General features: G+C 45.9%; 1 protein-coding gene across 3 annotated transcripts in view; it reads left to right on the forward strand.

The window, feature by feature from the left end:
* Nucleotides 1-1,485: 1,485 nt before the first annotated feature.
* TTBK1 (tau tubulin kinase 1) overlaps nt 1,486-16,497 on the forward strand; it is a 119,875-nt gene continuing 104,863 nt past the window's right edge. The window contains exons 1-3 of one of the 3 annotated variants that reach the window (XM_075749513.1): nt 1,486-1,624; nt 13,305-13,573; nt 14,286-14,387. In XM_075749513.1, coding sequence (XP_075605628.1) covers nt 14,385-14,387 — 3 coding nt within the window. In that variant the 5' untranslated portion in view covers nt 1,486-1,624; nt 13,305-13,573; nt 14,286-14,384. Of the gene's footprint in view, nt 1,625-2,234; nt 2,362-13,304; nt 13,574-14,285; nt 14,388-16,497 lie in introns of those variants that run through there. The other 2 variants (XM_075749514.1, XM_075749515.1) reach the window with 2 other exon arrangements.

The raw sequence follows: 16,497 nt of genomic DNA on the forward strand, positions 1-16,497 counted from the left end.
CTGGTTAGGAGATACATCCCACAAAGGACTGGGGAGCACCGCAGCCCTGTGGAAGCTGGTGTGACATCCCACACGTGGGATCAGATGGGAACCTCCAGCTGGGGACCAACAACAGTTTGGGACACTCTGGTGGGGACAGGGAGAAGGCATGGGCGTGTTGCAGGTCTGTGGAGAGGGTCTGGGAGCAGCACCCCTTGCAGTGTCTTGTGTGAACATCTACAAGGCACAGGACTGCACATCCACAGTTTGGGGCACAGGCACGAGGTACAGCTGGGGATATGGGTGATTTGCAGTACACATCTGGGATGAAAGGGAACAAGAAAGCACTGCACAGCGCATCTGTAGGAGCCACGTGCTTATCTGTGCTCCGAGTACAACACGAGTAGCGGCAAGCTGGAGTGTGGAGAATGGCAAGTCCCTGGAGCAGGGGCACAGCTGTGTACCTCGGGGGGGGGGAACAGGGGACTGCCTGGGCACAGGCGCACTGCTCAGCTGTGCAGGGAGAGGCTCACTTGTGCGAGGCATTTCTGCGTGGCGCAGTTTTGGTAGCACTGGTGCTGCACCCAGCTGTGGGCTGCTGGGCCTGTCCCCAGCCCTGGCAGGGCAGGATCCAGCCCTGTGCAGATGGGGACAGTGCCGGTACTGGTGGTGCTGGTTCTGGTCCCAGCACGGTGTCCAGCCCAGTCTATGCTATTGCTGGCACTGGCAGTGCAGCGTAGTGCACCAGTCCCTTGCTGGTGGTGCTCGAGCTGGTCCTGGGCCCAGAGCACCGGAGTAAAAAATGCAGGAGAGCAGTGCCGGGGCTGACTCCACACTGCCAGCCCCACACTGGTGACGCCGTCAGTCCCAGTGCAACGCAATGCCCGGCACCAGGCAGATGTGCTGACTCTGGCCTTGGTGCAGCGCCCAGCTCCACGCTGAAGGTGCTGGTGACAGTCCTAGGCCCAGTGGGACGGTCCCGGTGAGACCGTCCCAGGACCAGTGTGCTGCTCCCGGTCAAAGCGCAGCACCTGGCCCTGTGCAGACAGTGCCAGCGCTGGTGCCAGTCCCGGGCCGTGCAGCGCCCAGCCGCACGCTGGTGGTGCCGGTGCTGATGCCGGCAGCGCAGAGACGAGCCTTGCGCCAGTCCCGGTCCTGGCAACGCCGCGATCGTGCCGGCGGTGCGGTCCCAGGGCGGCTCCCGGGGCGGTGCCGTGCCGTGCCCAGCCCCACGCCGGTGTGGTGCCCGGCGTCCCGCGTCCCGGCGCGCTGCAGTGCCCAGCCCCGTGTGCCGGCAGCGCGGTTCCCGGTGCCGGTGGCGGTGCGGCGCCCAGCCCCACGCCGGGGCCGGATGCCGGTTGCCGGTGGCGGCGGGGCGGGCCCGGGGCGGGCCCGGCTGGGTGGGGGCGGCCCGCGGGTGATGTCAGGCTGATGCTGTCGGTGCGGCGCGCGGTGCATTGTGGGCGAATCCCGCCGCCCGCCGCGGCTCCGAGGGGGAGGATGCGCCCGGGGCCGGCCCGCCCCACAGCCGCAGCCGCAGCGCGCCGGGCCGGCGGCACCGAGCCCGGCGAGCCGCACTGAGGGGCGCGGGGCATGCGCTGCCCACGCCGGCCGCAGCGGGAGGCGCCGGCGGCGGCGGGGCCAGGTGAGCGGGCCGGGCCGGGCCGGGTTGCGGCGGCCGCTGCGGTCATCGGCGGGGGAGGGGGCGTCCCGCTGGCGGGGAGGTGTGGGGCCGCGGGCCGCACCGGGCCGGGCCGGGCCGCTCCGCTCCGGGCTGCGCGCGGGGCACCGTGGGAACTGTAGTTCGCCCCTCCGCCCGGTGCCGGCTGCGGAAGCTGAAAGGTCCCGCGCGGAGGACTCGGGTTCCCAGCATGCCCGTGGAGCTGGGCGGACCCGAAGCGGAGTGACGGGCGGGCGCCGCCAATGAGAAGGCGGGCCGGGGTGGGGCGAACCATCTGCCGAGAGGGGCGGTGGGGGGTGGGGGGGGCGGCGTGCCGGCAGCTGCAGTGCAGGGGCGGACGCGGCCACCTCCTCGGCGGGGGGAGGCGGGGCGGCCCGAGGTGAGGGGCAGGGCGGGGGGGGGGCCCGGGGCGGCGGCTCCCCCTCCCCGCGTCCCGCCGCCTCCTGCCCGGGCCGGCTGCGGGGCCGGCGGGTGCCGGGGCTCGGGGCGAGGCGCGGGGGCTGCTCGCAGGGGGAGGGGCGGGCGGTGGCCTCGCAGGGGCGCGGGCGACGGCAGCGTCCTGTGGGGCCGCGGGCGGCCTGAGCGGGGGTGCCCCGTCCCCCGCGCCTTGAAAGGCGCCGCCGAGGAGAGAATGGCCCCGCCGGATGGTGCCGGGTGGCTCCGTCGCCCGCCCGGCCCCCAGTGTCGGGGTGGGGACTCAGGTGCGAAGGCAGCCGGTGGCCTTGTGCCGTGCGGCCGGGCCGGAGCCTGCGGGCGGTGTGGGGTGAACCCGCGGAGGGCGTCAGTTATTTCAGCGGGGGCAGGGGACGAGCATCCTTCCAGGTGTCACTGGGTGCCTGTGTAACCCAATGCTAGAAAGCCATAGAATGCCAGCCCGACTCGTAGGGGCTTTTGGGGAGGGAGCGTTTTTGATGTGTTATTTTGGGATAACCCTTTGGTGCTTGGATTTGAGGCGGGAGGCTGAGAGTTTCTCGTCATTAGCTTTCGTGGGGTGGGAGATTTTAGTCCTGTGTGCGTTGCCGTGTCTTCTGCAGCTTCTTAGCTTGAAGTCTCTTGCCATTGTGTCTTTATTGCTTGTGGTGCCCAAGTTTGCATTGGTGAATGTGACTGTAGTCTTTATGCTTTCCCTGCATACCGGGAGAGGAGATCCAGTAACCTGGGTCTGACCCACTGAGAACTTTCAAGATGAACACCATGACCTTGAAGTGCATCTTGTATTTAACGAGGAACCAGTATGCTGTATGAAACGCTGGAGTGACACTGCCACTCCATCAATGTTGCTGAACTACTTGCATGCCAAGTTCAAGACCCCCCCTGTGTTTTTTGGGGGGTGGGGATTTTAATACCTGTTGGTGTTGTTACCTTTCTGAGCAGTCCAAACCAGCTGTATATTAAAATCTTCTATATTTTTTAATTTCCTTATGCTCGCAAGGAGGAAGTATAGACAATTTGATTAGTAGAAGGAAAAGCTTCCTAATTTTAACATTGCACATTAATTTCTTTATATTCCTTGTACTGTCACTGAAAATGCTACCTTTTAGCAACGAACTTCTCAGTGAGTCACAACAGAGATTTTCAGCCTGAGAACTTTTTCTTTGTATGAGTGAAATTTATCCTCATGTTGTGTGTGAGATGGGGTGTGCTGATGCTCCCTGCTTATAGGTGCTGTGCCTTTACAGGTGCTGTGACTAAAGGGCAGTGTGCATCAGTACTGTCTCACTAGTAGTTATTCACCACATTTCAGTGTATCAGCTTCTTTTGAGACTGTCTCTCAATATAAGAGAGGCAGTTTAGGAATTGTGTGTTAATGTTTTGGCTTTTTTTTCCTTTCCGTACTAGCTTGTAACAAGCATTCTCATGCTGATGTATGTGGGATCAGAAACTTTTGAGACACAGTGCTCATGAATGGTGTATGTGGCGTCCACTGCTGTTACTTCTGTGTTCCATGTGCTTTTGCATGCTTTATGATAATCTCATTCCTTCAGAAATGGGCAAAGTTCCTCTTCTCTGACTGGCAAAGAAAAAAACTGGAATTGTCATTCCCTTGTAGGACAGTTTTATCAGGATCAGTCTTGGGGATACCTGCCTAACTTTTTTTTCTTGGAATAGTTAGCAAGAGGAAAGTCGGATCCCCATCAGTGTTCTTGGTCATCCATAAAGGAGTGTCTCTGGTGTTAGGAAATCTATTTCACCAGCTCCCAGGGTTGAAGCTGATGAAGTGGCAGTTGTGGCCCGTGTGTGCATTTCCTTCCCCTTCCCTCTCCATCCCAACCCTAACGTTTGGTGGCAAAGGTAAGTGTATTTCTACACTGCAGCAGGCAGCATGGAGCTCTCCTCTGATGGAAGCAGTTGGTACTCATCATTTTCCAAAGCAGGAGCGATCAGACAGATCCAGGAAGGGCTGACTCCCTCTTTCTTCTTCATCTTTAGTGCTGGGATTCCTTTGTGCTGTTTCTTGCCCTCTCTTACACAAAGATTGCCACATCACTTTATATATAGCTTATTAGGTAGCCCACTACTCTCTTGTGGGTCTTGCTGTGGGCTCACCTCTTCAATTGCGTCCTGTCAGTTTTCTGCCTTGGTCTTATTTATGTACGTATCAATGTGCAGGGTCCAGATAAACTCTGCAGGAATGGCTCCCCATCCTGGGAAGGTCCTAGATTAGATTCATTTGCAGAGCTCCATAATGACCTTCCAGTAACATTGGTTCACTTTGAAAACAGCAGAAGATGGAAAATAGGGCCTTATAGGGGAATATGTCACTATAATGTCCTCAAGGGCTTTGTAAGCTTTTCCCTCATTTTTAAGGGTTTGTTGTTATCTTCTCCTTTGACCATTGCAAGGCACAGCCCAGTATGTGCTGGATTGTAGAAGCATTTGCTAAAAGGGTGTTTAAGCTCTGCTAGTTTACTGAATAAATACAGAATGGACATGACTAGTGCTTCCCTCCCCTTCTTCCATCAAAAATAACCAAAAAGTGGGTATTCCTCTGAAACATCCTGAAATCACCTTAGATGTCATTGTGGGACACCGTCCAATTGTAACAGATGTTAAGATTGCTTTAGAGAGAGGAATGAGGAAGGCCAGCGATGAGGCCTCCCTCCCTAGGGCAGAGGAAGAATGGGAGAATCTGTTGGATGTTTATTGAAGCATTAGGAAGGAGATGTGGGAGGTGAGGGAGATGATGTGACTTTTTACACCATGCATCTGAACCCGAATTGAGACTCCCTTGCCTGTAAGAGTCTCACCAGCTACAAACTGAGCAATGGCAGTCCTCCATGTCATGCAGGACAAACTCTTGGTCTTCTCCACAGCAGTGCCCATAAACAGCCTGTGTACTGAACTGTTGAGACCTGTGACAGTTATCCCAGAAAAGACAGGGAATAATCTAGCAATAGCAATGTGACTTGGAAGTCAATGTATCAAGTGTTTTTTCACATGAACTCTTATGGTTTTTGGAGACCAGCAGGTATACCAATATATTAGACTTCATGAGGGGAAAAAAAAATTGCCACACTAGCTTTTTTCATCTGACTTGCAATCCCTTTTGGTCTTACCCAGTTCCACACTGTTTTCCATTCACTACTCAAGAGCTGTTTACATGGGAAAGGGTCTTTTTTTCATAGTTGAGAAGGAAGATGTTGACAGCGTGATGGACTGTAGATGTAATCAAATAAGATGTGCTTGGAAACCCTTTCCTTTTGGTGTCAAGCCGTGTCATCTTTTATTTGGTGAACAATATGAAAGGAAGCAAGTACAGATCATGGGCTGACACCAGCCATACAGGCACAACAAGGAGCAGAGAGAATGCTTGTGGGTGCAGATTTCCTCTTCTCTGGAGAAATGGGGCAGCCTAGCCTTGAGAAAGAGATTTAGTGTCAGCCCTGACAGATGGAAGTGAATTCCTTGCTGTCTGTGCGACAGTAAATGGTAGGAGGCTCACCATCAGCCCAGAGGCTGTATGTATAGAAAGCTTTGGTGGCCTACCAATCAGATATGAAAAGATTGCAAAAGGGATAAGGAGAAGTTGTTTAGTGAAAAGGTTTTGATTAGAGGATTATAAACCCAACTGCTCAGGCCAAAACCTCGTATTGCTCCAGTCCTTTTTCTACCAGTGACCAAGAGATGATGCTTAAGGAAAGGCTAAGAGGGCACATATAACATGCCTGCCCTAGTTATATCGTTCTTGGTGTTGCAGTCTGCAGTTTTTCAGTCTTTTTATTTGTTAGCCTGAATAATGTTGTAGTACACAAGATGGTCATTCCACTGGTACCTGCACTCCGTTGTGACACCTAGCTATGCATTCCTGTGTGTTTTCCTCTCTTTTAGCCAGTTATTAGTTTTAGAGAAACTTTAGTTTTATCTTGGGACATCTTAATTTTTAACGCCTTCGGTCTGATACCGCATCAGAAGGTTTTGGCTATCCAGAGACATTGTTATTAGTGAGATGGCCCTCTCTGTGTGCTTGTTGAGTCTTCCTAAAAGCACCTAGCTTTTCCTAATGGGTCTATAAATCATGCCTTCTCCCCCTGCCTGCCAGTTAGTTTTATTTTTAATTTTCAGTTTTCTGAATATGTCTGGTGCAGAAGTAAGACACTCTGATTTTCCGGATCCTCTGCAGAGCTCTTTAAAATAAACAACCAAAAATATTTGGCATATTTTTTCTTATCTTTTCTCTATTCAGTCTTTCTATTTTTGTCTGTCATCCAGACTGACTGGCTGGCCTCTGGTCAGGTATGTGTGGAAAACGTAGTTTTTATCTGTAGAGATTTGCTTCATCTCTTTAAAATCGTCAAGAAAAAAATATCATATTTAACTTGGAAGCATTTGTGCCATATTCTTCTTTTGCACACATCTTCTATTTTTAAAAGACTTTTTGTTTGTACAATAGGTCACTTAGAATTAAAATCCAGCAATTTAAAGGACCAAGCAGAAGTTGCACTGGCCAAAGACTTTTTTTAGTTTGTTTTTGAAAAGGTGATATATTTCTGTTCTTACTCAACACAGTTGAGTTACTGTTAAGTTATAACATTACTATTTAAAATTTCATCTTGGTGACATGTCCTGATCTCCATGAGGAAGCTCAAGTTCCCCATTTCTGCCTGTTTCCTAAAGGCACAGCCCGTCTGTTCTCCCATGGCAAATCACCGTTGCTGCTTTATTCTGGTCCTGCAGGGTAATTTTACTACTACGTATTTTCCATTTAGGCTTGATACAATTAATTTACCTCCTTTGCATCTAATTTTTTTTTTCTTTTGTATGTGGTAGTGTTCTGTTCCCCCCCTTGAGTGGCCTGGCCTTTTTGATGTGTACCTTGTTCCCTGGCGCGCCAGAGAATGCTACCCTGTTAATGGCTTCTTGGGGTACATACTACCTCCATGTTCTCCCTTGAATCCATACATCCTAGTTCCCCACCTTACTTCTGAGACCTATTTCATCTGTTTGTTTTTTGGGTCCTATTTAAATATCACATACCCTCCAAAACTGCTCTTTGGGAGGGGGGTATTTCTTCTAAAATTCTGCCTGGGTTTTTTCCTACCCTGCATCAGAAGTTACAGAACTTGGGATTTCATCCAGGCTATCGTTCTTGGCCTTTATACCATCGAAAGCTGTACGGATTGCGCTTGCCAGCTTCTCCCTGGGGTGATATTGAAATGGCTGTTCTGGATGAGACCACCTAGCATGTTCCCTGTGACCGTGGCCAGCGATGAATGCCTGGGGGGGGTGAAGGTTGGAGCTAGTGGGCAGTGCCATTTTCCTGGGGTGCTGTCACAGCACTCAGTCAGTTCAGTGATATTTTTTTTCGGTGAGAGATTTTTGTCATCATATTCAGTTGTCCTCCGCTGGCTGGTTTTGTTTTGTTTTGCTTTTCTTAGTTGTTTTTTTTTCTATTTTTTGTTCAATTCTTTGGACTCAGTGTACACGCTAACCTCCAGTGTGTCTTGCGGCAGGGTGTTGCACAACTCCTCTGCACTTTGCATTTGTTTCAAGTGTGCCAACAGCTAGTGTTGCCTGCTGCTGCTTTCTTAACGTATTGGAAAAAGCGATGAACAGTCATTTCTTGTTCACATTCTCCACGCAGAACTTGGTTGTGTAGACCTCAGTCATACTGCATGTTAACTTCTTGTTCTTCTTGAGAATCTGCCTCCCAGCACCTGATGTGCCATTCTTGAACCTGACTGGCAGGTCACCGCGCTGTCCTTTCACTTCACAAATTCAGCTGTCTGCCTGCCAGGTACCTACCTGAGTTGCCTCTGCAGCCTTCCTTTTTGTCTGCACAGCGGATGGGTGTTCCTGGTGCAAGAGGATGGGGTACCGCCATCCGGTGAGGAGGTTTCACCAAGACGATCATTGCTTGTCACCCTAAGACCTATTGCCACATGGTGTTTTCCCCTCCTTGGTAGGGGGAAAGTCTGAAGGTAGCAATGTATCTGAAGTTGTTCTCTTCCCTCTCCCCAAACCCCGATTTGTGCAGTTCTTCCATCGCTAATGTGAAAAAGCAATACGTTGCTTCTGAGGATCATGAGGTGCACGTACATCTGTCTGTTCAGAGGTAGGCAGCTGTACATACAGCACTTGAAGCAGACTATAGCCATCTCACCTTTCTGCTGCACTGCTGCCTGCTTCCCAACTTCCAGCCTTTTTAGAGGTAGTGGAGAGCAGTCACTAGGTAGTTCTGTTGTTTCCCTCTTCTTTTAGCTTTTTTTTTTTTTTTTTTCATTTCACTTCCTAGGGACTAGGAACTTCATAGTCATCTCGACATATAGCTTAAATTCTTGATACATGTTCTGCTCACTCAAAGAAGGGGATGGTGTACCTGTCTTTTACTTTCATATAGGCATCAGTGCAATGCTCCTTTTGACTGGATGGCTCCATTAAATTGTGTGTTTTGTTTCCCTCATTTCATGAAGAAGAGAAAATTGCTCGTTGCTTGCTTGCTGAAGTACCTCAGTCAGAGAATAGAAGTCACCTTTGTGGTGACAACGTGTTAGGAGACTGAGAGCTTTGTGGTTTAATTACATCTTGAATTATTTAAACAGAATCTAGCTGCATTAGACTCTAAAATTTATTAGTTTAGGGGCTATGCAAGTAAGTTATCGAAACTAACTGGTTTCTTTAAATTTTGCTTTCCTTGGAAAAAAAAAAGTTGGCCTCAGGCAGTTACTCCACTGCTTTTAAGCAGAAGTGTCTGAGTCCTGCGATCTCATGGAAGGCCGAGGGCTTCCTGCTGTGGAGACAAACAGGGAGCGCAGCTTGACTGAAGCTGGAATGTATCTGAGGTACCGCTCTTCCGTTGTGCTGCCACTTGTGTTTGACTGACGCTACAATGAACCGGTTCAAGGAGCTCTAAGCTTGAATAAGGAAATAACCTTATTTCTTACGAAGAGGAATAGTTTTTCTGCTGGTATAAGTCATTGAACTGACGCATGGTGGAATCCTGCGTGCGGGAGTTCAGAGCTGGCAGGAGAGAGGAGAACTGTTTCTCTTCATTGCAGGTGGATTTTTAGATTGGCTGACCAGGAACTTGAAGCTGTGGATCCACAATCAGTGCCTGTTTGTAGGCTTTATGGAGGAGGGATGTAGGTAATGCTGTGTTACAGTGTTTACATGGATTCACAACTTTCATTCATCAGTGTCTAAGCACACAAAATTTTTGATTTTTTTTTTTTGTTTCCTTTTTTTGTCATTGATTTTGGTTTTAGTAAAATTTGCAGTAGCTAAAGCATTCCTTTGTAAAGGTGCCAAGCCTTGATCAGAAAAGAGCAAGAGATGTAGAATCCACCATCTCCCTTGTTCTAGGTCCTGTCCTTAAGGAAAACTCCCATGAAAAACTAATTTGCAGTTGTCAGGCTTCAGCTTCTAGAAGAAGATGAACGAGAATGGGAGAGCCCTTCAGTAGCTTAAGTTTTCATCATAGGGAGATACTTCTACACTGCATTCATTTGCTTTTCAGTGTGCCTTTTGGATAAGATATTTTAAAGAGTTTAGTTTTCAGGTGGCTGGAAGGTATCTTTCAGCCTTTTTTCAGCTCCAGGTTTTTTAGTGATCATAAGGCATGGATGCTGGCCCTTTACTGGACTCACACTGTCTCTCGCCAGTTGTAGGCAAGGACAGAATTGCCTCGCTTTTTTCCTGTTTCTCTCTGTAGCAAATCTGTGCTCTGTATGCATGACCTGTATGACTTATTCATAGATGTCTGAGCATGAGTTTGGTTGTATTAAGAAGCATTTTGTGGAAAATGCCCTTTTTCTTTCTGCTGTTCTCCATGTCTAGAAAGAATCAGAAGTGGTTGCTTATAAAGCAGAGATGAGGCTTAAGGGGCTTTGTCCATTGAGCTCATGGGGAGGGGGGGGAGAAAATGTAAAAGTTGCAAAGGGCAAGTAGTCAAGTATTTTCTCACTCTTGTAACAGTTGATGTGGGGGAAATGGCAGGAGGCATTTGGGTTCTAGGACTCAGGGCTATCTGGTCACGTAGGTCTCTGCAGCCTGTTTTCAAATTTGATGGCCACTCAGAAGCTGGTATTTTTAGTGTGGTTGTTGCATCTTTTGCAAAACAGATTTTCTTTAACCTTGCTACCTGTGTTTCTTCTTGTGATGAAATCATAAATATTTTTTCCCCCTCCAAACATCCTAGGCTAGACTTGAACCAGTAATTGTTCTGTCTGTGGAGTGTTATCAGAAGTGTTCGCCAGTAGCCAGCTTACTCTGGCAAGTTGAGCACAGAATGTGCAATTACCCATTTCAGGTTGAGAGCAGTTTGAAAAAATTGTTATGAGCTTTGACCGGCTCAGGTACAAAACTTAGTTTTCCATTACTTTGTTACAACTGTGAATAGAATTAAAATTATTTTTACATTCAAATATGACATAAGGTTTATGATGCTTTTTTGCAGAAACAAATTCTGACTGTGTTCCGTAATAGGAAATTCTCAGGATCCAGTTATCTGGCATAGCACTAGTAAATTAAGGATCAAAGTACAAATATGGTTTATTACCATGAATCTGCCCTGCGGAACACATTTTGAAGATTTTTTTTCTTTTTTTTTTTTCCTGAGAATAATATTCAAGGGTTTTTTCTGTCAAGCACAAGCTGATGTAAGATCTGATAACAGAATGAGAAGACACATGCCTAACGCATAGAACTGCTTAACTCGACAGACAGGAAAACTTAGGGATGGGAAACAAGTATTTGCATGGGCTGGGAGAATGCAAGCAGATACTGACAGTTGTGGACTAGATGGCATCATTGACACGTGTGGAAATGGCTTATACAGAGGCAGTCCAGACCAGCTTGTAAAACTCTTCCATAATCTTAGTAACACCATTTCATCTTGGAAACTGACTCATAGAGCAGCACAGAAAGAAATTAAACAGACTGTGCTTGCATATACAAGAGTTTTCATATATCTTTCTAGGATATTCAGGCAGAGAAAAACAGGTGCAGGCCACAGCCATTTTCTGCCTTGATGTTATTGTTTTCTTTGATAATATTATCTTTAGATATTACCTACAAAGGAAACAAATTCCTCTAGAACTGTAGATCCTTCAAATAACAATGAAATCTGAGTTTCCAATCTAAACCCAAGTTTTACACCTCTGGGATCTTTTGTCTTTGAGGAAAAAAAAGCTCAGGCAACCATTGAATATGGTTGAGAATGCACTGGGATTTCCCAAGGGTAGAAGAAAAAGTGGGTCAGCCATGAGGACATCACCTTCGGGCAAGTCACCAGCTGTCTGCAAACTAAAAAATGGTGAGGCTGCAGATCAAAGAATGAAACTGTAGATTTGCAGGGGGCAGAGGAAGGTTGAACGCGCTCCCCTGAGCATGCTCCAGCTGGGGGGACGACGACACGAGTTCCTTACAAAAATGAGAAAAATGGTTACAGAAGGGCTGTAGAGATATGATTTAAGTGACTAACAGTTGGCATGATAAAACATTTTTTTGTCAGTCCCAGGAAATCTCTTCCGTATAATCACAAATAGAATCACTGCTGTGATCAGCAGTGGGCTTGAAAACTGCAAAAATTTTGTCCCACTTTTAGTCTCATTTAGTCTGATACGACGTATCAGGGCAGCAAGCGGCAGTTGCCCCACTTATGCTAATTTTTATTAAATTCCAGAAAGCGCTGGGCAACATGAAGTCTATGTGGCAAATCTATAAATACATGATTTTTCCCTGCAAAATACCCTGTCTTCCAGAATTTGAATCAAAATATCAAATTTCTGATCAGGAACTTACTGTTATGTTCTTAACCTCTGAATAGTTTTTTGACAAGTTGGTTTAATCCTTGATAATTATGGTGACTGCATCTATCATGAAATGATTTAAATTGTTAAAGTGAGCACTGTTTTCCCTGGAATGGAGGTTTAAAATGATTGCTCTCAGGCTGTGGGCCTTTTAATAACCTAATACAATATGTTATATACAAGACCATCGAGCAACAGGTGTTATCAGTTTGCTGTATGCCTGAGTCAGTTATTCAAGGTAAAATACTGTTCCAAGAATAAGGACTCGAGGAAGGTACTGTTGACCGCAGCTATGAAAAGCAACTTGGCGTGGCCACATTTGAAGGAAGACGAATAACAGGCGACAAAAGCACTCTGCAGGGAGAAGGGAGAGAACTTGCCTAAGAGGGATATTTTGCATTACCTAAGTATTAATTAAACAAGCTGGTCCAGGGTCAGGTGATGAAAACATACCCGTGTGGTGTCTCTGGTGATGTCAAGTGTAGATTGAGTCCGATACCATAAGTATAACCTCTGCTTGGTTCCTGCTTTTATTCAGATATCTTTGTTTTGGCTACCAGCAGACTACTCAAGCTTTGCAAGTAGTGATCTATATTGACTTTGCAGGTAGATATACTTCAGCTGCAGTGAAATGGTCATTGTAAGCAGACCATAATGTTTGCCTTTTAAATTAGTAGAGGTTAAGCTGGTTATGATATTAGAGGGATTTCCTGGTGTTGGATTTAATTTTTTGCTTGGATCAAAAATTAGAGCAACTCTTGTCAGGGAGATTGGTGGAAGGTAATAACAGACTTTCCCCTCAAACTCTGCTGCTCCCCATTCTTTTATCTTTGGACCTGAGATGCAGTTGGAGAGAATTCGGACCACATAAACTGCCAGTCGTGCAGGCATGCTTATCTGGTGTGCGTTCCTAATGATTTGTTGTCATAATTAACTGTGCTGATTCTCCTTGTAGATAGGTGGTTTTGGCACAGAAGTCACTGGTGTGTCTGACTGCTCTGCAATGTATGTGGATACAGTCTCTGGCAGTATGAAATTACGTGTTTGGGGGTTTTGTTTGTTCTGCTTAGGTTGTATGCTGTTACTTGTAAGTCACTGTGCAGGCAATAATGTGTTCAGTTGGCTGTGCAACCAGGTAGCCATAATAACGCTGTCAAGGTGCTTCTGTTATATTTAATATATTTATGTACGTTGTGTTCAGTGCAGCCTCGTGTTAGGAGAGAGTCTGGACCTGTCTGTCTTGATTGCAGCTTTTTTTGGGGGTGGTTTTTTTGTTTGTTTGGTTTGGTTTTCCCAGTCATAGGTCCATCACTCCTTATTGGTCATAAACCTTTCAAAGGTGAAAAACAGTCCCAATATTTTTCAAGCTTACCTTTTAGATGTTTTGTTTTTTACAGAAATGAAATGCTGTGAATAGCAAATCCAGAATTTCTAAGGCTGATGCCCTTGCATGCCTATGAGAAGAATATGTCACAGAGGAGACGTTAAGCCACAGCTGCTAGGAGTTGAGCCTGCTCTCTAAGCAGGGTTTGCTACAGCAGAGGCAGGCAATGAAGGAAGATATGTATCTTCAAGGAACGATTCAGAACCTTTCGAGCTCCTGCTGTCAGACCTACCCCAACAGCGTATGACTTGTTTGTAATTGCTGTTTCAAGTTCAGCAGGAGGTATGATGTATTCCAGGGCTGAGGGGCTGTTAGTCCAGTGCACTGTATTTTTTTTTTAATCAACTTGTTTCCTGTACTCTTATATGCTTTTCTACCCTAATAACAGAATGCTAGTGCATGATACAACTTATTTATACAAAGATTTGTGGGGGTTTTTCTTTGTTTTAATGTGAGGGATTTAATTTTTATAATTGGTATTGTGTGTTGGAAGCAGATGACATTTGTAAAACATTGAGGGATGCTGAGTGCAGTTAATGCTGCTGTTAACTGAGCTCCAGTTCTGCTACTCAATTGCACTTGGAAACTCCACTGGTTTTCTTTCTTACTTCTAAGCACTCTCCTACTTGTTATATTGTCCTGTTATTTCCCCACCCCATCTGCTTCATTTTGGCTTAATGCCAGTAAAGTTCATGTTGGGAACAGCTAAGTTATGCTTAAATTCTATTTACAACTTTTCGTTTTCCTCCCATGCAAGTATTGGACAGGGAGATTGATCTGATTTCTGGACTGCAATTTACTGGGGTTACTTCTTTTGTTTTTGCAGATGTCCAGTTTTGGCTTACCTAAAAAGCATCAGCATTCTAAAACACCATTGGGATCTGCTCTTAAGGTGGATCCCATGTTCATGATGAGGAATTTGATCAAGTGAAGAGGGTATTGGGCTACAGCAGTCTAAATAAACTTCACTTGTTCTAATTGTTCTAATTTGTAGGCTTCCAGAGGTGAGGATGTGTCCTGAAATAAAGTGGGATATTGCAATTCCTCCACAGTGAGATTAAGACACTTAAGATTATCCAGGACCTTTAGTAAGATGGTGAGAGACAGACCTCCATAGCTTTGTTCCGCTGTTTAATAACCACCTTGTGTCTGATGAGTTTTCAATTTGATGTTTGTTTGAGTTTGGCTGTATTTTGAGCACTGCTACCACAGTATGTTGAGACTGAAGTAAGCTAACATAGGAAAGTTCTCATATATATGTTAGGAATTTGCACAGGGAATGCTCCATATTTATAAATTTAATTTTAAGAGTGCTATGATCCTGTAAAATTAGGAAATACTTTTTCCAGTAAAGCTGTTTAAAATGTTGCTTGCATGAAAGAGAACATTGTAAGATAGGTAATTGAGTTGTGTATATGAGACTTTTTGATTGAGTCTTTGCTTTTTGGTCTCTGACCTCCTTGAAGGAATAAAGGAGACATATATATTATATATAAACTACTACTACTGAAAGTAACTGATAAAAACACAAGTCTGGCCATGCTGAGTCATATCACAGGTCCATCTAGGCCAATATCCCATCCTGAGTTCACCAAGATTGGATATCTAGGGTAGAGAGTAAGAGCAGGGAAGGCATATAAAATGACTCAGCAGAATGCTCTTGCTCTTATGAATTGAAGGCTTCCTAAGCTAAAGATGTGCTATTTGTATGTAACTGTTTAATGGATTTTTTTATTATTATTTTTAGTGCATTTGTCAAGTCACTTTTTGATTCTATGTAAGCTTTTAGCATCTGCAGTGAAGATTTCTTCAGCTTAACAATTCGTATGAAGTTACTTTTGCTTGGCCTAGTTTGTCTCCTGATGAACACGCTTGTGAACAAGGCAGATGCGTTTGATGTAAGACTCTGCCACACCAGGCCTTGCACTGAAATTCTTGCAGTCTTTCCTCCTAAGTTTGTTATTGTTGCCTATCCCAATCATGCTTCTCTGCCGGCTCTTGATTTTCATGTCAGCTAAATAATTGCTGCATCAGAATTTTGTAAGCTGCCCTAAAAATAAGGAAACAATTTACCCATGAGTGCTATTCACTGGAACTGTCTTGATGCCAAACAGAAGGAACAGCTAGCAGAGCAGTGTGTCAGAATATATAGTGGGGCTTATTAGCCTGTTTAAGCATGGGTTTTTTTGGATTTCTTTTTTTATAAAGGCCAAGACTAAATTTATAAGCCTATAAAGATTCTGGAAGAGATAGCAGTATGCAAGAGCTGATTTTACACTTCTTCATGCTGAGGTTGGCCAAGAGACAGGATTTGGTCCTCTTGTTGTCACTGTTTCTTTCTCACAGCTGGTTTCATTTCTGCTTCACTTGCTATTTTCTCGGAAGCTAGTTTTACAGTATTTTAGGATTGTTCTTGCCTGTCTTCATGGGAGAGGGGTACAATAATTTGATATCCTGTACATTTCCTACAGGAAAAGACAATCTGAAAGTTCTTGTCTTCTCAGTCGCTATCTTCAAAATTAGGTATCTTTACATTCCATGGTCTACATTTTAAAGCCAGAAGTGATGCAGATATGTCAAAGTTCATATGCTTGGTCACTCTTTCAATCAGGAACAGCTTTACTGGAGTTTGAGAGAGATATAATCCTTCCATCTCTCCTCCAGTTCCCTTTAACACCACTTAACATTTAATATGCAGAAATGATGCTCTCTGCTGTGTGTTGGGGAAGAGGCAGTAGTGCCTCACCTCTACCCCACTGACCACCCTTCACCACCTCCCTTCTGTAGCTACATTAGCAAATTCAGCTCTAGCAGGGGGCTGGCTGCAGGTTTTGATGCTAGTTAAACAATATTTATACTATATTATGTTGATTTAGAAGGAATTACAATAATGTGTAAGTTAAAAGCATCATTGAAATGTGCTTGTGTTTTCTGCACAAAGGTAACTTCATCCCTTCTTTTGCCCTTTCTTTGTGACGCTTCTAGAGATGATTAACATGTGTTACGTCTTGTCATGGGTGTAGGCAATGCTTCAGTGTTACTCTGGTAAACCCTTGGTCCATAGGCCTGATCATGTTTCTGCAGTATTAGTACTGCCTCAGGAACAAATTTGTGATATGTTAACTGTGATTTTTGATATGTTACTGTGATCTAAAACAGCTAGAAATTTGTCTCAGACTGTAACTAAATGGGCCTTTGGTTTGGCT

The sequence above is a fragment of the Balearica regulorum genome, chromosome 3 (genome assembly GCF_011004875.1).
Source record: "Balearica regulorum gibbericeps isolate bBalReg1 chromosome 3, bBalReg1.pri, whole genome shotgun sequence".
In the NCBI taxonomy this organism is placed as follows: Eukaryota; Metazoa; Chordata; class Aves; order Gruiformes; family Gruidae; genus Balearica; species Balearica regulorum.